Raw genomic sequence first — 23,392 nt, 5'->3', positions numbered from 1 at the left:
TCGTAGTATTTGTTAATTTTTTAACTTCACATGGGTGTTGTTTTGAATAGATATCTACTATTAGTATACATGTTCTGTGATCTGAAAGTTGATTTAAGAGTACTTTAACTTGATATTTGTTATAAGGTGATCTAAACAAGAGCTTACTGTTCTATCATCCTCCATCCTTTGTTGCCTAGTTATTCCATAACTAGATAATAATAATAATAATAATAATAATAATAATAATAAAAGGCTGTACATAAGATTCAGTGGCAACAAATCTCTTTCACACCAGCGCAACAAATTCCACCAGCAGACCTTAGCTCACCAAGTAACCCAGGAGTTGGGTGTCGCCGTGCAATGTCACGCATACACAAGTTCCATCGGATTTAAGTCTGTGATCGTGCTGACCACGGCAGTCGTTGGAAATCTTCAGATTCAAGATATTCCTCCATCACTTCAGCTCTATGTTCAGTGGGGTTATCGTGCAAGAAAAGAAATTCTAGGCCAACCGCATCCCTAAAAAGTCGCACATAGGATTCGAGGATATGTTCTCGGTACCTCTGCGCAGTTACAGTATCCCTATCAAAAAACATGAATAGACGTGCGGCCGTTGATCATTATTCCGCTTCACACGCAGGAGCGGATTAAGGTCGGTTGAGGCCCCGGGCACAGAAGAAAATATTGGGCCCCTTAAAAAAAAGAGAGAGAGAGACAGGGAAAATAAAAATACATGTTAACCATTTTTTTAAATAAATAAAAAATATTATGTACTATTAATGTTTTATTTCCAATAAAATTTGAATATAATGTATGTATAATATAATTAATAATAGCATAATAATAATCACAAAGTTTTGAACTAATAGTTGAACATATTAGTTCAACTATTAGTTGAACTAATATGTTGAACTAATTTGTTGGGGTTTTGCGTGGGCCCTTCAGAAGTCGGGGCCCAGGGCGCGCGCCCGGTGCGCCCGCCGTTAAATCCGCCTCTGCTCACACGAGAACATCGTCTCCACCGTAAATGTCCCTTTCTCTGATGTTGGAGAGATAGTGCCGCATTCCTCGTTGTCTCCAGATGAAAAACGTCTAGAATCTGTTTGGAGGTTAAAAGGGGCCTCATCAGAGAACAGAACTGTATCCCATTTGTCAGGGCACAAAGTCACATGGTCAGTTTCGAAGAGCGCTACTGTGGTTTGGGGTTTATGGGATACAAACAACTGGCTTCCTTGCATAGAGTCGACTTGAATTTAGCCTTCTTAACACAGTCCGGTTGGAAGCGTTTTCACCTGTGGCCACAGCGACCTCAAGAGATAGTTGATGACAAGACGTCGTAGGGTTCTGTCTTGCTGTGAGAGCGAGATAGCGGTGTGTTCTGGTTTCATGATCATAGTTGCACAAATGCCACTAAGATCAGAGACGTCACTATATTGTGCCGCAAATTGCCCATATACTGTGGTCTTTTTGCTGAATTAAAAACCTGGCCTTTGGGAGGGGAAGCAACCATACTACCCTCTCTTTAGACGGAATAACTGAGGCATGGTGCTACACATCTCCAAAAAGTTCTCCTCGTCTAGAAGGGACTCGAACCGAAATCTTTTCCACCCATTATTGAAGCACAGCTATCGTAACAGTGTGCTAGCTGCGGAGCATGTGTATGTGACGGTCCTAGGATATTCTGAAAAGTTTATCTTATTACGAACCATTGACAAGATTGCTAGTTGCTTAGATTAAAGATCCGCCCCTCTTGCATTTACACTACATGTGAGGTGATCGGAATATTCTCACAGGGATATTTTTCTTACGAACTACTTTCTTGAAACACGATTGAAATAGCTTCAGTTACTATCCATTGAAGAAGCAGAAATTAAGCTTCGTTTACATTTAATTGCATTTAATTTAAGTATTATTTTCTTTAGGACGAGGGAAGGGGTTAAAAAATTGAATTCATTTTTTATTCCTTTTCCTTCCTTCCCTTCCTTTATTGAGCGTCATGGTACTTTTTCTTAGGACTACACCATTAGAGGTAATTTTTTTTAGGAAATCTCTGATTCGTGAAATATCAAGCATTTTATATATACTACAATACGTTACAATGCATGTGGTATGGAGTATTTTGATATCTTTGCTTGGGATTCGATATAGTTGCGACATTTTCTCCAAACACTAATGAACTCATATTGCGCTGAAGAGGATATCCTGAAAGTAATGGATGTCTTACGATGATATCTAATAGTATAACTGTTGTGGTCCATTGTAACAAAGAAACTAGTGAACTGTAGTGTTATTTATTTATATCCATCGAAAGGAAGCAAGCTTCTTCTATTAAACTAGTTTATTTTATTAGCGTTCCATGGCCATGAATAGGATATCAATTTTGCATCGCTATCATTGCTATTGGTTTGCAAGAAATCATTATAAGAAACAAGATGTGCAACAGAAACGGCACTTTTGTATCGTCACGAGGACCATCAGGGTTTGAGCACAAACACGGAACAAGCGTACATCAAGAGTGTCGTTGCATGATGAAAAGAGCGTCTCTTGGTCTCGCGACACGCGATACTCGGAACAACGCCATACAAATATTGTTCGGAACCGTGGGTCGATAACTTTCTTTAGACTGGAAGTTTCTGTAATGTTCGCCATGAGTGAGAATAAATATTTTATAATACGCCATATCGATAGATCTGGTGATGGACACCAGCTACCAGTCATTGTCTGTACGCTCGTGCCGCCGGTGCCATGACTACTACAACAGTCGGCCAGCAGTTTCGGGTCGTTAAAAGCCATTAATTTGAACAGGAAGTGTTCTTCTTACCGTTTTGTAGCATGGGAGATTTTATTCGTTCACGCCTGCTTGTACTGAAGTGAACAACGAAGCAGCGGACGCCACTGTTTTTATTGCATTCCTCCCTATACCCGTTACCTGAGTGAGGGTACGATAAAAATGTCGGTTCTTTCTGCTGTCACAAGATGATTAATTTTCTTATGGCACCGCCCCGCATGTAAAGGCCAAGCTTGATCTGAAGCATTCTTACCCGCGAACAGAATAGCCAATCTGTTTGAAGGGCAAAAGAAACCAAGGGGGGGGGGGGAAGACTATAAAGTAATACGCACTGTACTGAAGAATCACTGGTTATAGGGACATTTTTAGAAAATGCGCTTGGAGACTCGCATGAAAGATCTCTTGTTTGCTTAATACCGGTAGGATGGACTCAAAAACTCAATTTTGGATGAATTATTTTTCAGGGAGACAGAACTTCAAACAACAGAACTTCATATCCAAATGATTTGAAATATTAAATTTGAATTCAAAAGAACAAGTATGTATTGAGGAATTTCATGTCATAAAAAACACCGAACAAAGGTCTATAAAAGAACGTATTAATTTGAACACACCAATTTCTACATATTTTTGTACTTATTAATTTGTGGCTGATAAGAAGTAAAATATTAAATTAAAATGTAAGAATAATCGTTGGCCCTGGCAAATGGGATAGTGGCCATGGATAATATTCATTATATTATTACAAGAAAATTACTTGGAGAAAAATATTATATGATCTCTTTATATACATTATTATTTTTTAAAGCCTGCTGTTTTGGCATACCAGGATATTCTACAGGCGGGATGAAAAACCAAAGTAATTGGGTACAAAACCCTTGCGATCTTCACGGAGGCTGACTTTACTTACAGTATACTTTATTTGATTATTTTTATTTTCCGAAACTTTCAAACTGTTAATAAGATAATTCCTGTATTTCTTTTAAAAAAGAATTCTTAAAATAAGTTAAGACTTGCCTTCAATGTCTGTTCATTCAGATATTCCTTCAAAGTTTTTCTACTTAAACATGCAACCATCACTGGAGGCTGGCTAATTGGCTGCATACAATCATGGCACGGTAGTGCCATGATGTATGTAGCCAACTCTCTGAGCAGTGCAGACGGGCTGCAAGAGTAGCTCATGGTGTCTTGTCAATAATATACAGGAATTTTTCTAGCAGGGATAAGGAGGTGATTATTCCCTTGTATAAGGCAATGATCAGGCCACACCTTGAGTACTGTATACAGGTCTGGAGGCCTCATTTCAAGAAGGATGTAGAGCTGCTGGAACGAGTACAGAGAGGGGCAACAAGATTAGTGAATGGAACAAAGGGATACTCTTACGAAGAAAAGCTTAAGTTTTGCAAATTACAGTGTCTGGAGACTAGGCACCAGCGAGGTGATCTGATAGAGGTGTATAAAGCCTTGAATGGTTTGAGCATGCTCAATGCTGATGGGATCCTTCCTCTTGCTCAGAATAATCACCTGAGAGGGCATAAATTCAAATTGAGGAAAGACAGATGTTGGATAGACGTGCGGAAATTTGCCTTTAGCCAGCTGGTAGCTGGTTGGTGGAACAGACCTCCATCCCTTGTCGTGGAAGTTGATAGCCTAAATGAATTTAAGGCTCAGCTGGACAGGTATTTCGAACGAACGGAGGGGTGAAGTGGAAGTGGGTTTTTTTTGGCTGATGCTGCATAAGCTTGCTTTCTTGCATCATATGCCTCTACTAATGCTAAATGCTAATGCTAACTCTCAAGAATTTACTTATAGCATACTCTATACGTATATTTTTATTTTCCGAAACTCTCAAATTATAACTATTAAGGGCTGAAAATGTTTGCAGGTCGTAAACGCAAGGAACTTAGAGAAGGAGCAGATCTGCTCTACCTAGCAGAGAGCTCAACAAATATGCATGATGACTATGATATCTGACTTGGCGACTAATATTTTACAGGTCAGTATAACAGCTGTTAGGTTGCACTGCCAGTTCTTTGTTTTTCAATCAGTGTGGTCGTACAAGTTAGTGAAAACGCATCATATTAGTAGACAGTTAAACTCTGAATTAGCAAAAATATGCAAAAGCGACATCGTTTAAGTTATATCACATATTGTGAATCTTCACAACGAGTTGCCATGATATTGCACTACTTCGAATAAGTAATGCTTCACCAAAGGAGAAGACTGTTGTTACTTATTCTCAGCGGATACCATTGAGAATACCCAGACGGCACTGTTTCAGGGCTATTTGGTAACAACAGTCTTCTCCTTTGGTGAAGCATTACTTATTCGAAGTAGTGCAATATCATGGCAACTCGTTGTGAAGATTCACAATATGTGATATAACTTAAACGATGTCGCTTTTGCATATTTTTGCTAATTCAGAGTTTAGCTGCGTACACTAACATAATGCGTTTGCACTAACTTGTACGTTGTCTAAATCTCTCGCAGCCTGAGGCTAAAGCCCTTAACATATTTCAGTCGCTGTGGTGACTGAAATGTTTCAGTCCCGGTGAATTGAAGACATAAATAAAGGCCATTTATATCTTCAATTCACCAGAATTTAAACGTTGACACTCACCACTCTTTTTAACCAGTTCAATGCCTCAGAATATGCATTCTATGTACAGGCTGCCTTACTCGGTGCTACAGAACGTTTCGCTAAGAAGAAAATTAGCAGAAATGAACTTTCCACTCTACGAAAAAAAAAGTACACAAAGCACGCGGAGAGACTTTCAACGGAGAAGGTCCTGGCCTGAACCAGAAGTCACCAGACTAAAAAATATCTATAAAGGCCAGCAGAAAGAATATGTAAATACAATTGCGAAACAAAAACTTACCTCTGGGAAATACTTAGTTCACTCCACAAGAAATTCTGATCTCTGGGGTCTGTTATATAAAATTATCAAAAACTCTCATGAAGTGTACAACACAGAAACCACTAACTGGAATGATTCAGTTAATACCATCCTGTATCGCTTGCTTCCCCTAGACGATCTCACCACAGAAACTTCACAACAAATATCTATTAGGAATAGCAACAGAACCTACCATTCCTCACGTGAAACCGATCTTTCACTCTTCCCGAGCTAAAGCCGAGTTAGATCTTGTGTAAAATGCTGTAATTCTCAAATTTGCTGAAATCTTTCCAGAAATACTTCTAGGTACAACAAATGTCTTACTGAAGGGATTTTTCCTAATCTCTGGAATGTAGAATCAAAATTATTCACAAACCTGACAAAAATAAATCTGATCCCAAAGCATACAGACCCATCGCTCTTTTGGCAAACCTTGGCAAACTATTTGAAAGATTGTTAGTACACAGAATAACAGATTTAACTGAAGGTCAAAATTTAATGTCTCCATCCCAATTTGGCTTCAAGAAAGGAAAATCCTGTGAGGACACCTTGGTCTCTTTAGTTAACCATATATCAGCTTCTAGGGCTAAATATGAACTGGCCATATTCATTAACTTCGAGGGAGCTTTCGATTCCCTCTGATGGGAGATCGCTGTCAATTGCTTACTAAAGCCAAGTGCTCTCAGCAACTATTCCAAGTTATTAGAAGCTACTTCCAAAATAGACTCATCCAAGTAATCTCGAAACAGCGGTCTCTCTCAAGGAGTATCTCAAGAGGATTCCCCCAGGGATCAGTTCTGTGACCCCTCTTCTGGAACATAGTTTTGGACAGCTAGCTCACACAAAACATGACAATATCTCTGCCTTCGCCTACACCGATGATTTGGTTCTTCTAATTCCAGGTCGATCGCGTCTTCAACTAGAACAATCAACCAATATAACTCTTTCTGAGCTAATCAAGTGGTCAAGTATAAATAAACTGCGAATATCTGCCACAAAAACAAAACTGATGGTTTTTAAGAGCAAGTTAGATTACAGAAGACCTCCTAATATAAAGATAGACGGTAAGCAAATCCCTTTTGTACCTGAATTAAAACCCCTTGGTGTAATTTTAGATGACAGGTTAACCTTCTCCTCTCATATTAATCGCCTCGCCTCGAAGATTAAGAAGTTCATTGCAGCAATTATTCGCATTTCCAAATCGGACTGGGGACTAAATACGAAGATTCTCTTACTATTTTATACAGCAGTATTAGTACCAATAACAACATATGCTTCGGGAGTCTGGTTCCATAGAGCTGTTAAACTCCGTTCCAAGCTCATCTCCATTCAGCGGATTATGCTGCTTGCCATGCTCGGGGCCTGCAGGACACTGTTTTCTGCTGCTCTGCAGATCCTTGCTGGAATACCACTAGAATTGCATGTCATCTTCAAAGGACTATGCTATCGTCTTAAGCGTTCCTGGCGAGATTCTCGGCATTTCATGCAACCTAACTGCTAACATCAAAAACGAGAAACGGAGAATCTGGAATGAACTTATCAGTGTGTGGCAATCACGATAGGATTCCAGTACTATTGGTCAAGTCACCCGCTCTTTTGTTCCTGCAGTTACCTTCCCTCTCAACAAGAACGTCCGCCAATGGTTTTCTCCCAGCTTAACATCATATATACTTACTGGGCACGGCTCCATCAACTCCAAACTATTTCAATTTGGCTTGTCTGACACCAATCTTTGCTTGTGTGGTGCTGAGGAAACCTGGATGCACATTTTGTATCGCTGCAACCTGTACCACGACGACAGATCTACACTGCAAACTGCTGTTAGAAACTTTTCTGAAGGAAATGAAGTGGCACTGACTGAAATTCTCAATCGTTCTCAGCGATTGAGAATTTCAGCAACAACGGTTCTCCTCTGCTGTTTTCACTAAAAGAAAGCAACTGTTCTCGAGTCTGTCATCATCTCAACAACAAGGAAGCAATCCAACACCTGCAATATCTATCGATGTCTCGTAAAACTGATATCATCTGCCATCTCTCTTTTTTCTTAGCTGGTATCCCAGTTTGGGCAACTGTGGGTACGGGATTAGCTTGCACCCACTGTTATAGCACTACCTCCAGTGAGTGGGATTTCATCCTTCCTAGGACAGGAGAAGACTGCTGTCTTGTAGTTCCTTGTGCCACAATTTATACTTCTGATTAGTTGCGTGATGTGATTTGCTGTATGGATATGTTACACTTATGACATTGTAATTAACGTGATTCTATGTATATCATTGTATATAATATGTATGTATGTATATAGCGGATTTGCCGGTTTCTGGCTATGGGCCGCTTGTTGTTTTGTTAATAAAGAAAGAAAGACTAGTGGAACTTTCAACAAAGGTGCAGTACAATGAATTCTTAGTACGGACGTTATCAATAACATTATTTTGCGAAATCAGTCTTATTGGTTGAAGGAACGTGACGATGGATGATGTCCCAATCAGTCATATCTGGCTTTCCTTAGTATAGCGCGAATTCAATGAAGCTTTGTACGCGTGCACGATTGTTGTCAGTGGAATGTTGTAACTCGGGGTATGAATCTGTAATTTAACATCTCTTGTGGTTTTCGATCTGTGTTGCTTTGGTGCGCTGGTAATAGTGAATATATCATTTCTAATTAACTTAACATACAGATAAAAGTTAATCACGTAAGGAAATTTAAAGGCGTTTAATTTTCACAGAGATTAAGTATTAACGGACTTTCCGATATTATAGTGTAAGGAGAATTGGCATTATATAAATTTAACACTAACAGTCAAGGTAAACGGAATTCTGTCTCCATCACGTGACTCGAGTTTATTGTGAAACTGTTTCAGTTTAACATTTGTAACGAATTCCTTTCTAAATACTTAACGCGATTCACTTCTCTTTTCGGTATCTCTTGAGAACGCTGCTAGTAGATATCGAACAGGATAAAATAAACGGTAGTTTTTATTTTAATGATAATTGAATAATTTTAAAAATTTCTCACATCAAAAACACTTCCTTTAACCTTCGGTATATTGACTATGAATTTATGTATGTGGGAGAAATCGAGATCTGCTGTTTTTATGCGAGAAATAAAAGGAAAGAGTTAAGCCTATGTTTGTAAATTAGATATTGAACACAGAATTCGTTTCTGGTTGCACCAATAATACCTTACACATTCTACAGTTTGAGTGCATATCTAAAATCAATAAGCAGAAATATATTTCGAAGTCTGAGCACATTATCTTCTATTGTTATCGGAAAACAATTATTAACAGGACACTGATGTCCTATAGATTTATTAGAATCGTTGTGTTTACCAACCTAATTCTCTACTGCAAAGTAAAAGTTCAAAAACATCGGGCATACAAATGAGGTCTTATTCAAGTGATGTAGTTCATCCTTTAACGACAGTTATCGAAAAATATTTCTGATATATGTTGTGGAATATCATGAATTTTATATAGCCTGTCATTAATCTAAATATATATGAAGCGCAGTGTGAATTAGAACAAAGTGGTGAGTTTAATCTTATCGTCGCATAATTTTCATTAAGAGTAACATAATTTAATAATTCAAGTTCATGACGAGGCGCTCAACTGCTTAACTTTCTGTCCCACTTATGACAACACTTTGATTCCTCTTTGGGAATCATTTTCAGTTCCCGAAACCATCAATCACACTCTAACGTTCTAGATTTGAAAACAGTTCCCAATGAGGAATTGAAACGTTGTGATAAGTGAGGTGGGGAAGCAAGTTCAGTAATTGGGCGTCTCGTTATAAACTTACATCATTTAATTGTTATTCTTAATATAATTTATTTAATCATGTGATTAAACATTAACAAACTCGCAGTTTTTCTCTGATTAACATGGCTCTTGTGTCACTTATGCCTTTCACACAATTTCTAAATCTATACTGCTCGACAAAATTAACAGGACACAGAACACGGTGTAACTCGTGCAGCTGCAATGAATGAAGGGACAAAATTTGGAATGGTGGTGTACCATTGAATAACGATGAAAGGAGAACATATTGAGATACTTCGGACAGGTATAAGGGACATTTACAGGGGTTGTATAAGAATTACCAAAACGGTCACATTACAGAAGTCGATACAAGATGCTCGAAAATATGGTCACATGACATCAGTACGGCGTATGATATCCTGTAACTGCTAAACAGGCTTGAAAGCGGTAAACCAGGCCCGATTCAAGTGTGTGTATAAAATTCTGTGGCAACAAATCCCATTCTTCCACCTCGCAGATCTTAACTCACCAAGCCACCGAGAAGTTGGCAGTCGGGGTGTAATGCGACATCCAAAGGCGTCGCACACATGTTCGATCAGATTTAAGTCTGGTAAATGTACTGACTACGACAGTCATTGGATAATTTCAGTTTCAAGATAAGATATTGCTCCACCACGTGAGCTATATATGAAGTGGAGTTCTCTTCCATGAAAAGAAAATCTGGACTAATCGTACCCCTAAAAAGTCTCACATCGGATTCGAGAATCTGCTCTCGGTACCTCTGTACAGTTACCGTACCCGTATGTAAAACAAGAAGGTGGGAGGTGCGGCTGTTGATCATTATTCCGCCCCACAAGAGAACACCGACTCACCGCCTTTCTCTGACGTTGGAGGGAGTGTACCGCATTCCTTGTTGACTCCAGGTGAAATAACGTCTAGAATTTGTTTGTAGGCTAAAATGGACTCATCAAAGAACGGAACTGTACCCCATTTGTCAGGGCGCCGGTTTCGACGAGCTCTGCAGTGGTTTGTGATTAATGGGATACAAACCACTGACTTTATTGCATAGAGTCCACTTGAATTGGGCTTTCATAACACAGTCCGGTTGGAAATATTTTCACCTGTGGCCGCAGCAACCTCAAGAGACAGTTGATGACAGAACATCGTAGGGTTCCTTCTTCCTGTTGGAGAGGTCTGTTGTGATTGACGTTGCTCTCGGACGACCTTCGCCAGCTCTTCTTGTAATGGTCCCTGTCTCCTAACACTGCTTCCATACTGCCGAGACGACACTGCGTGACACATTAAGCCAAAGTGACACCTCCGCCTACGCTTGAAGTCGTTCAGTGCCCTTCTATCTCAAAGAATGGCGCCTCCGTAGCCAGGTGGGCAGGAGCAGCAGTGCGTAGCACACGCTTCTTGATCAGACCGGAGTTCGAGTCCGTGACCACCAAATACGGAGGATGCGGAAAGGTCAGGGAATGACCACCGCATATTCACCGAGCAATATGGCCTTATTGCTAATGCTCCTAAAAACCAAATAACAACAACAATTTCAAAGAATGATCTAAACGACGATGACTTGCCATTCTGGAGTTATGTCTAATCACACTGAGCAAGCCAAAAAAACTGGAATGAAATGATGTGGTCGCAACCGTGTTTTTATAGCATGAATAATTAGCATAATGTATGACAATGTAAGGTGGTAGATCGATTTCTATTGGATACTCGGAATTTGCATACCAGGATGCCCATTATATCAAATATTCGCGGCGACACTGTTCACATTAAAATATTCATGAAAAACATTTTATTCTGTTAATTTTATCGAGAAGTGTTTTTAAACTGTGTACATATATAATATATAATGGAACAATTTAATGCAAATGATTAGATTTTACATCTTATTTTACAGTTTTTATACTTTTTTTTTTTTTTTTTTTTTACATCACCACTTCAATTTTTTAATAAATTCCATTTTCTCTTCTGTTATCATTTTATTTATGACATGAACACTGTTTTTTTTTAAATAAAAAGTGTATCTCTCTCTTAGATATGCTTTGAGCAGCATGATAAGTAATTAAACTGTATTATTTTAAAATAATGAAGCACCAAACATATGTTGGTTTAATTATGTTTATTTTCGGTTTGGAAATATGTACATTATAGATTAAACGTTTCGTGGTATTTGCGTACCACTTCTTCAGTGACAGCTGTTTTTGAAATATCACCGTCACCAAAGGTCACTTAAGCCACAAGAACTTGCGGCCTAAGTGACCTATGGTGAAGGTGATTAAATAATAAAAAAAATAAATAAATCATATGTTATTAATTTCAGTTTACTTTTACCTTCCTTATGTTCATACAATTCAGTGTAATGAATTCTTCATTCTGATTATTTGTGGTATTTTTGAGCGTAATATATAATATAACAATATAATTCACTTTATCTGTTGTACCTTTTGTATTGTGCATATACTCATGTTCAAACGTTAAGGAAGTAAAGATTTCAATGATATTTTGTGCAAACATCTGGCATGAATAACTTATAAAACCCACCAAAAATACAACAAAATACATGTCATAAAAGAATAATAAATTCATGAAAATCATACAAATTTACCGAAAAAAGCGTCATATAAAAATGAATTAGCGAGTGCTATTACCATTTAATTGTGTACAATTCTTCTTCGCACCGAACCCTGACGCCCCCAACATGGCTCTTCGGGAGATATGTATGCGAAAGTTCTATTCCCCTTTGAGGGCAAATTTTAACTCGCGGACCTTTGGGGGAGAGACGGCAACTTGCATTTCGCATTCTAGTCCCATTCTGTAGTGTTGAGATTCTGGTAAACCAGCCTGTTATCTGGATGTATTCGCTTTCCACAAGCCGCTCTTTCGGTCAGCACAGTGGTTATAATTACTGCCCGCCCATACCGGGTGGAAGAAGCCTCTGTTTGAATACTGTCAGTGACACGAAGAATCTTTTTGGGAATTTTTCAAACTGTGACTTTTGAAAATTTCACAGTTTGAAATTAGTTTTTTAAGTTTTCACGTCCAGCAAACAGATACACTGACCAAAGAACACACACAGTTTACAGACAAACATATACTATGGATGTATAAGCTGTTTGCTCGGATAACCCGACATCGAAGATGTTTGGCTTTCTTCGCTTTCTAGAAACTCATCATCCAACTGGTCCATATGGAAAAGTACATTTTGTCCATAAAAAGGAAGTCGAGGAGCCAAATCTCGGTCTTCGAAGACATAGGGAGGAGGAGCATGCGCCCATTAACGATGATGCTGTGCATCATTTTTTATTCAGATATAATACTGTCGAAAATCACTGTTTTAGGTTGAATCTTGATGCATCAGACAACAGAACTGGACTCCATTGTTAAATAATAAACTTCTTTTATTGCTGCTAAGTACGGTACAAGTACTAGAAACAATAATTCTCATCACGGCGACATGGCCAAATGTCCCATTTACGTTACTTTATACTTCATGATAAATGGACTGCCTTGTGGAATTGTGTGAGAACTGAAATTGAAGGTCTCTTAGCATAATGCGAATGCTGTATGATTCATGCAGATGTGATCTTCAAGTTAACGTGTAGACATTTTTCTGTTGTGTTTGACGATTAAGTCCGACATTGGTCACCTTTCGATGTTTTTCTTCCCACAGACGAGCTTTCATCTGTCTTTTGGTTACACATTCCTGAATCCGGGAATTATTTTCGTGGCCATGAGATGACATTTTCAAATACCCACGTGTGGTCGACCTGACCCATCTCCCAACAGCTCTCCGTTGTTAACAATCAAATTTTTAATTTTGTGTTTAAACAGTCCTGAACGGCCACCGAGGGTCAGCAAAGTTTACAAGATAGGGAGCATAATAATGTTAACATATTTTGTGATATTACTTGAATTCCACGCAACGTAACTAACTCTGTACTTATACGCTGGCTATTAGGCTATCATGCCATCATCCAGACGGTATATCCTTGCCATATTGTACATTCTGTAAAAGAAAAGCTATCCAATACGTTCTATCTAATTAGCAGAAATAAAAGTGAAACTGCCATTAGTTTATTTCTAGAAGGGACCGTGACATATGCATGTCGCGAGTGCTTCATGCTAATGTTATGTATATACGTTTCTACAGTTTTACATATAAAATGTGAAAACGGTGAAAATGTTATTTCTTTAACTTTTGAAGATGATTATAGTATATAGGCTAAAGAGGAAAGCGAACCAAGTGAAATTAACTTTCATTTTTATAATTTATTTCTAATGTGTGCCTACTTCCACGAGTTGGCTATCTCACAGGGATTTTCTGTACTTTAAATGATTTCCTCAGTTCCTTGATGACTGGCAATTCAACTACCGCATTGCTGTAGTTAGTTCACAATAATGAATTTGAGTAGCAGGTATTCGCGAAATTTACTGTTGATTCGTATACATGTGAATAATTTAATTCGCAGAATGGACTTATTTTAATTTTCGTGGCTGAGGTCTGCCGGTGTTCTCCCCTTTTCGAAATAATCTCCTTCAAAGTGTACACACTTGCTCCATCAATGAACCAACTCGTAGAAGCCCTCCCTTAAGCCATTTCTTGATAAGTCTTTGAGAGTGATCGTTGTGGCTACAAATTCTCGACCCTCTGTAATGCGCCACAGGCACATTAAAGAAGGCCCTAAACTACTGGCATTTCTCTCACAGTTTTTGTAGACCTCATACCAAGTTGAACACAATAGCTAATAGCAAAACGTTGCTCAGTCTTGAAATCTTCATTTATGCAGCTCACAAAGCGGTCCACATTAACAGCACGTAACTTAAGACTGAAATACTACCAGATAAGATGGCAGAGCTTGTAACTGTGTCAGTGTGTTCTCGGACATACACTCTTCTTCCATCTGCTGAAGTTCTTCAGAATTTCAGTGGTTGTATGGTGGTTGCTGCTTCCGCGAATTAAATGATCAGCCTGTGTATCTGATAGCTGTCGGACCATAATCTACTGAGAGTACCAAATTGTAATCATATTCTTAAACTACTAGTACATTGTATTAAGGTAAATGAAAGCAGAGTGAAAATCGTTAAATTTTAATTTCAAAGAGAATGTGAAGTCTAGTAAAAGTAAGTTTCTGTAACAAAAGCGACGCGAATTTAATTATGTCATGTAAAAGAATTTGATATGCAACTCTGTGCGTAATTAATGGTCATGAATAAGTTCTGAGATAGGTTCTTTGCAGAATACCGAACGTGGTAGAAATGCTTCCTTGCAAGTACACTTCGGTACATTGTGCAATAACTCACCTGTTTATGACAATTTAAAAGAATATATTTTCTAATCAGCATAGATTATATCCAAGGTAACTTTCAAAAGACACCTTGCTGAAGAAATCTGTGGCCAAGGGAAGAAAGATTAGAACTGGTACACTGTGTGAATCATTTTTATTTCTATTTCTGTTGCTTTTTTCTATTTTTCACTGTAGAGTAAGTGAAATAAAATGAAACTTTACATCATCTCTTCATATGGTTGTTGGATAAATCTATGGGATACCACACACACACACACACACACACAGTGATATTATACTTGGGAACCATTTTTTTCCGATCTTCACAAAAGAAAGCAGACTCCAGAAGGTCTGCGTAAGACTCCCCACCGCCTCCCTGTACTATTGATCTTCTTTTGTCTACGTATTCTACTTATCTAATCAATCTATCTCTTTGGAATCGACCCACTTCATATATTGTGTATTCCACTAATACATATTACTGATTTTCTTTTACAAGTGCTTCTCACTCGTACGTATTTAATTATATACTTTGCAGTTTGTCTTCGACAGGCTTGCTAATTATCTAAGGTGGAGTTCATTTGTTTTTACCGTCAGTAATGAATTTCCATCACAGGCCTCCGGGGATTATTCTTTTGATTTTATCTGAGCGGATAATCTTTTGACTTTTCGTTTTTATTCTCGAATACATTTGGTGTTCTCGGTACCTCTGCACATTTACGGTACCGCTATCAAAAACATAAAGAGGGGTGCGGCCGTTCATCATTAATCCGGCCCCCTCCACGAGAACACCGCCTCCACCGGTAGTGTCCCTTTCTCTAATGTTCGAGGGATGTAACCGCATTTGTCGTTGTCCCCAGATGAAATAACATCTAGAATCTGTTTGTAGGCTAAAACAGGACTCATGAGAGAACAAAACTGTACCCCATTTGTCAGGGCTCCAAGTCACATGTTCATGACAACCAGTTTCGACGAGCTCTGCGGTGGTTTGTGGTTAATGAGATACAAACCACTTGTTTCCATGCATAGAGTCCACTTGAACTGAGCCTCCTTATCAGAGTCCGGTTGATGACAAAACATCACAGGGTTCCGTCTTGCTGTTAGAGCCAGATAGCGGTTTGCTCTGGTTGACGTAGCAATCGACGACCTTGGCCAGCTCCTCTTGTAATGTTTCCTGTCTCCTAAAACTACTTTCATAGTGCTGAGACGACACACATTAAGCCAACGTGCCACCTCCTGCTGCGGCTGCCTAACTTCAAGTCATCCACCATCTCGAAGAATTTTCTAAATAATTCGCATACTGTTCAGCCCTGTAAGGTGGTAGGTCGATTTCTATGCGATACTCGAAATTTGCATGCCAGGATTCCATTTATATCAAATATTCGCCTTCGGCGACACTTTTCACAATAAAATATTCATGAAAAACAGTTTCTCGTGTTAATTTTGTCGAACAATGCACATTTATAAACTTCTGTTGAATTCGGTGTGGGTGGAATATCTCTACTGCCCGCTTTCTCTTCAGAGCATAAAATCTCTGCACGTTAGAGCACACACTGCTTGAACACTTGTACACCCATCCATCCTGTCGTCTGGGAGATCTGGTGAAGAATTTTAAGTTGTGAGTTTGGTCTAGATTCATAATTAATGTGAAAGGTATGTTCTAATTCCTTAATCGTATATTTTTCCAGTTATAAAGTTGAATATATTTATAACTGCACGCATTCCACACCGAGATTTTACGGAAAAATATGTTTATGCAACTACAGGGTTTGCCGCATTCCATTTTCTTGTCTCTGGCCGATTCTGAAAGTGAATTATCCTAATTAAACAAATTCTAAATAGTAATAATGTAATTTATTTTCCGCTTGTTTCAGCATAGCGGACAGCAGCATCTTTTTTTTTTTCAGTTTTGTTTCAATATTAAAAATATCAAATAGAGTAACATTGGTCTAATCGGCTGTAAATTTGATTTGAATCGTACTACAGAACTATCAGTCCCCACTACCCGTTTAGAAATTCGATACAAATTGATATAGATCGGTTTGTAAATATTCGTAGATGGGTTCTAAAGGGGCAACTCTTCTCATTTCATTGGTGGCCCTCTTGTTTCTAGATTATGAATGAAAACATAAATACTCCCATCCTACGTCATTATAGAACACGCCTCCATTCTGATATGTAATATAATTTTAGTTTAAATTTTAATTGTGAACACAGATGTTATTGAATATGCGGAAGTTGGTCAGACAGACATGATATCTGATAAAATCATCCTTCATTTATAGAAAGTAGGTTAAAAATGAATATCAAGATCAGTAGCACTGGCAATATATGATCAAATCATGAACATGAGTCAGAGATATTTAGCCTTGAGCTATAATTCCACACAAGTTTCCAATGAGTAGAGTGCGTAAATGCAGTGATGGCAGTCGTATTAAACGTATGCACAACTATATGCATATTCTGAGAAAGTGGGCTTATGAGATCATGAATTCGCATTACATGTGTTGAGAGACATCCTAAAATACTCTTACAGAGATGTTTTTATTTGGATCGAACATCTAAACAAAATGATTGCTACTAAAAGCAGCATGTCTATAAAAAGGGTGAACACTCTGTTTTTTAACAACCATATAAAATCATGCGGTTGCGTCCAGTAAGTCTTTTCATGTCTACCTACTTTTAGCCTACTTCGCTACTACCTTCTCGGATAAATAATTGACTCAGACCGGTATAAAAGAAGACGTATGAGCCATAAAGATCAGTTGTTCTCGTCATGGCAGAGTTGACTCATTTCCAGAGGAGATGTTATTATTGTATGTCGCATTTCCGGCTTCTCCATTCGTTCTATATCTCCATTCTTCCAAAATGGACCTTCGGTGATGTTATCATGAAATGGAAGCATGACTGTACCACTATCGTTTAGAGACGCGCAGAAAGACGACGGAAGCTTACTCAACATGATCAAAGTGTACTCGAAGGGCGTGGCAACAATCTCGTCAGAAATTCTTGTAGAAGTTTAAGGCTTCAGCACCGTTCTCCCAAGAAAATCGAGGCTCTGGAGCTCCACAGCTTCTGTTTGCTTGAGAGAGCGGTGACACATAAGACAAACGTCACCCTCCACAATCAGCGGTGTTGCCTTACATGGTACTACGAACACTAACTGGTCCACAGGGAAATGGAAATCGGTTCTGTAGAGTGACGAATCACGCTATACTGATCAGGTGGCCAGGTTTTGAGTGTCGAGGATGTCTGGAGAATATCTGCTGCCGGAGCGCATTGTGCCAACAATGAATTTCAGAAAAGGTGGGGTTGTGGGTCTATGGGTCTGCCGATTCTAACTTTAACGTTTTGACAATTCCGTGTCCCCAACGAAATTCTTTAATATACCCATTTTTCAGCAGGATAATGTGCTATGCAATATCTCTTGTGCTGGCTGTTTGTTTATTCATCGCCCACATAACAGGATTAACCATTGACAGTACAGGCATAAGAACAATACATTTTTATATATATTATGAAATTAATAGTTGATAAATATTTTTATATGGTAATACAGTTATCAAGATTTTTTGTATAGAAAACTAATACTTAAATAATTTACGTAAACTAGCTAAAACTATTACTCAACGTCATATCGTGACAAGAATGGCGAAAAGACCGAACGGTTTAGTCTAACGATGTCCAGTAAAACGGTTAGTAAATTAGAATTTCAGTTTAATCCCAATTATTAGGCACTGTTGGCAATAAATATTTCTCAACACAAATATTTCTTTACAGAACAGTAAAGTACCGCACTGGAACAACAACAAAAAAGTGCGTCACACTGACGAACGGTTATGTTCTCTCTGAGAGTGTTTTTGTGGTCCACGTTAGAGGTGTCCCAGTTTTAGAGCTACTTGAACTCGCAACGACCGGCCAAACTTTTCTTCTTTTTTATTTTATAAGGATTTGATATAAACCTATAACATCCCGCTTACATTTCTTTTTTCTTCTAATGCTTAAATCACAATGACAGGATGCCTTTTAGTGTTATCTTCTGGCGCGGACATCCCTGGACACCTGCTCTATTTCTAACTCACGAACTCCTAATAATTATTGGCCACAGACGCTGTGCACGAACAGAGTAGTCATAAGCATTATGATACGTGATCACCGCACAGTACTGACACACAACACAGGTTGGTGTCAATGTAAGGTTCGACTTAAACTGCGTGATCACTGAATTATGACCGCTTACCTAATACCGTGTTGAGGCAACGTTCACACGGGTAACAGCCGCTATTCGCCTAGGAATTGATTCCACTAGATGTCTGATGGCGTCCGTAGCGATCTGCAGCACAGTATCTCCACAGTATCAGAATAGATGTGTTTACTTGTCTATACGCCTCACTTTTCGTTCCAGAACATCCCACAGGCGTTCAATTGGAGTGAGGTCAGGTGAATTTGGAAGCCAATCAAGATGAATGATATATTCACTCTGTTTCTCGAACCGCTTTTGTGTACAGCACGGGCCCGATAATACTGTGCATTACCATCTTGGAAGATTTTTTGCTGTCCAGGAAAAAAATGCAAAACGGCAGAGTGCACATGATCTCTTGAGCTGCCGATAACCAACTAGTAGTAATATATGTTATAATAGAAATTACCTGCACAGTATTGCAATAGATGGTGAGGTTGCCAGGAAAGCTGGCTGGGACCGTCTTCTCTAATAAATAAAAATAAAATAAACCTCAGCAGTGAAACGTTGGTCCATGTGCACCAGGGGTCCTAGTGCTTGCCAGCAAAACATGCCCCATGTTAAACAACCACGATGGGTCCATGGACTCGTGTTGCTCCCGCCACACACACAAAGGCATTTGTCGGCGTGTTGCACCAGGTATTTGGAGTCAACTGACGAGCATGCTAGTTTCTAGTCTTCTAGTGTCCAAGAGGTGTGTTGTTGACACCACAGCATTCGCCATCGATGATGATCAGCGGTGAAGAGAGGATGTCTTTTGTGTCGTCTGATGTGGAATAGTGGTCTGCCGTTGAGCCCATACATCGCGCTGCACCCTTTGCTTATCACGAATGTACACCTTGTGCAATCCTTTACAGTTATGTCGGCGGAGGTGGGTTGACCCGTTCGATACCATTCTTTGTGCACCTTAACCAAAGTAGGGCTTGAGCAACCAACAATATGTGCAGTTTCCGATATGGAAGCACCCGCCGCACGAGCTTTTACAATCATGCCCTTTGAAAACTCCGTGATATATTTACTACGGCCCTTAACTGCTACATTATCACTTTGACTTGCACAACAGATGGTCCTCATGAGTCGCTCAGTTGGTAGGATCGCCGTCCTCCCCACACCGGGTGGAAAAAGACCTGAATTCGAATCCCGTCGATGACAGGAGGAATTTTTATGGATCTTTTTCACAACTTGGCTGAGTTAGTCGGTCTTAGGCGAAGGTAGCATGATTTTTTTCTCCAAGAAACTCGGGTTTTTCGTACAGCAAACAGAAAATCGACCTCAGAACATACGAAATTTACAGACAATATACACGGAGTAACATGGTCTTAGTTGCCGATGCTCCTAAAACCCCACAACAACAACCAGATGCAAATTAGCACTGCTCTAGCATAAAGAAGCTGTTCAGTTTTTATACTGCGACAATGTGGCATAGTCCATTACGGATGAGATGGTCACAAGTCAGTGATCACTGAGTGTATATTGCTACTTAATCTAGAATGCTTTTAGGACTTCGGCACAGTGTCCGCTGAAAGCTCGAAATCTGAACAGTGTATTTATTGGGTTAACATTTTTTTTGTTATTACATTGAATACATGTCTGACCGTTCAGATGCTTTGCCTGAACAGGAGACAATGTTAAAAGCGATGTCGTAATGGGAAGTTGAAGTGTTGCTGCGCTTGCTTATAATCAAGGTGTTAAATTGCAGTAATCTCCTCCCTCTTTGTAAACTTCGAATTATTATTGCAATCGGTGGAGAACATTAAAATAAGAAGAATTTTTTATGTGAAATTGCCATTTAGATATATAACATTACTTTCTTTATGGATTTCATACACTTTTCTGACTGTTTTTCTTTATTTACAGAAAAATGTGCCGTGTCACTTTTTTAAAGAAGTGGGTGACGAAGAAGGATGTGCTGGATGCCAGTGAACTTAAATTCGAAAAACGATCGCAGAGGTGTTTAACTTGATGTTGGAAGTGGAGACTGTTTTTACTCTTAAGGACGTTGTTATCCGCTTGGTGATCAATAAACCAAAAGAACTGGGTGTAAAGATGTAGTGACGTTAGGTTTTTGTAAGAAATGGAAAAGGAACGCTGGATATGGGGGTGGGGACTATTTCTATCCCTATTGATACATCAGTGTACATTAGCGTTTGTTTTAGAAGGATCCCCTACATCGTATGCTCAGTTCAAAAAATGGTTTTGTGGCTTAAATGGATCGCTTTCATTTGAGTTTCAGACGGAGGAATCCAACGGATTGATATTGTACACCGATGATGGCGGCACGTTCGATTTCTTTGAACTAAAACTGGTAGATGGTGCTCTGAGGCTTCGCTTTAACCTGGGCGGAGGCGCATCAATCATGACGGTTGGCAGGAACCTACACGATGGACACTGGCACCGAATAGAAATTTTACGGAACGTTGAGGAGACAATCTTGAGAGTTGACGAAGACAGCCAGAGTCGGATATCTCGCGGTCCAGAGTTTCATTTTGGAAACTACTCCACCAACAGTTATGTCTACATAGGGGGAATTCCCAGCTGGTACAGTCTAAAGTTAACAAATTTAGCTCTTCCTTCTGTGTTTTTCGAACCTCGGTTGAAAGGGGGAATTCGATCAGTTGTTTATTCCAGCGATGAAGGTGCACCACGAAGGCAAGAGATGATCGAATTCAAAGGAGTTCGTTCTAATCAGTTGGATGCATGTACTCACCACGATCCTTGTCAGCATGGCGGGACTTGTATAAGTACAGACAGTGGTGCTGTGTGTGATTGCAGGAGCTCAGATTACGATGGTAGTTTTTGTGAGAAAGGTAAGTCTTCGTTAATTCATTCTCATTGGAAAGAATGGTAATATGAATAATCGGATATCTCGCGGTCCAGAGTTTCATTTTGGAAACTACTCCACCAACAGTTATGTCTACATAGGGGGAATTCCCAGCTGGTACATATATTAGGTACTAAATGATATATATATATATATATATATATATATATTTTTTTTTTTTTTTTTTTGACTCATATAAATAAAGGTACTGTCCTAAATTGATTTTAGTAACTCGAAAAAAAATCTATTACTACTTTTAACAGTTATAATCATTCACTTGCCCTTTGTTTCACAGTGTATCATTCAATGTGATGTTTCTTAATTGCTGATAAAGTACAATCCATGATATTATTTCTGTTTAATAATATCCCTTAAGGGTATAATTAAACAGAAATCTATCTATATATACTAAAAGTTAAGCCGTTTTAGTTTTCTCTCAAACTGAGTAAAATGCACAGTTTTCTTGTGTCATAAAAGTAGAGCTTTAGGGTTACGTAGAAGTGGAAATGGAAAATTATAAAATATGTGCGCACTCCTCTTTTTATTCAGCTATACTGAATATTATTTATTTATTCATTTATTTATTAATAACAAGGTACACAACAGGTAATCATTAACAGTGTATCTGAGAGCAGAGCAATGAATAGAGTTGATAACAATAATAAGAAATCCAACAGTACGATAAACCATACATATAGATTCAAACATTAAAATCATATGTACAAGAGAAGTGTGCATTAAATTAAGTTACTGGTAAAACAAATAATAAATGAATTAATTAAAGAAGGAAAAATAATAATAATACACTAGAATAATTAAATGAGAGCTAGTCACTTTGCAGTTCAAGAGAAGAGGCATATTTGTGAATGGAGTTCATCAGTGATTGGAAATTGTCAAAAAAGTCAATCAGAGAGTCATTTGCTGATTTACTTTTCTGTTCAGTGGACTGAACTTCATAAAGTTCTTGGTGGCAGAGTCAAGGCTAAATAGCGTAAGGTTTCTGACTTGTCTACAAGGAGAATGAAAGTTGATTTTACTAAGGATATCAGATTCTTCATAGGTTCCGGTGATTACTTTGGCTAGAAGGGTGATGTCAGTAATAACTCTTCTAGTGCACATAGGTCTCAGATGAGGAAGTAGTCACACAGCGATTCATAATACACTGAGTGAAAAAATAGAGGGTTACGAAACGTAAGGTAACGGACAAAATATTTTTGGACCGCTTCAATTTTGTTAATTAGTCTTTGTGTGAGGATTCCAAATGGGTGAGTTGAATTCAACTATTGGTAGAACAATGGTTTTATATAGGATAACAGGATATCTGTAGTTCTTGAACTTGTAGGTGTTCCATTTGATAAATCCCAGTGTTTTGAATGCTTTGCTGGTGATTTTAAGGACATGGGCATCAAATTTAGCTCTGCTGGAGAACACAATTCGCAAGTCTTTAACTTGGTCACACCGTTCGATGATCACAGAGTTAATAGTATATGCAGTATTTATGAAGAAGAGTGCGCTGGACATCACACGTTTCGTTAAGTTATTGTCAAATAGATATGGCAGACTTTTTAAAACTTTTTTCTACTCTCAGAAAATGACTCTTTGGCGT

At 38.6% G+C, this 23,392-nt stretch overlaps 1 protein-coding gene across 2 annotated transcripts in view; it reads left to right on the top strand.

The window, feature by feature from the left end:
- Positions 1–23,392, top strand: part of LOC150084598 (neurexin 1-like) — a 264,465-nt gene that overhangs the window by 60,365 nt on the left and 180,708 nt on the right. For both annotated transcript variants that reach the window (XM_090376505.1, XM_090376506.1), the window contains exon 2: positions 20,823–21,772. In XM_090376505.1, coding sequence (XP_090232631.1) covers positions 21,040–21,772 — 733 coding nt within the window. In that variant the 5' untranslated portion in view covers positions 20,823–21,039. The remainder of the gene's footprint in view (positions 1–20,822; positions 21,773–23,392) is intronic.

This window comes from Mastigoproctus giganteus, chromosome 6 (assembly GCF_048544385.1).
Source record: "Mastigoproctus giganteus isolate SK-2022 chromosome 6, ASM4854438v1, whole genome shotgun sequence".
Lineage (NCBI taxonomy): Eukaryota > Metazoa > Arthropoda > Arachnida > Uropygi > Thelyphonidae > Mastigoproctus > Mastigoproctus giganteus.
Note: the sequence above shows the minus strand (reverse complement) of the source record. Positions and strands in the feature narration are given on the sequence as shown.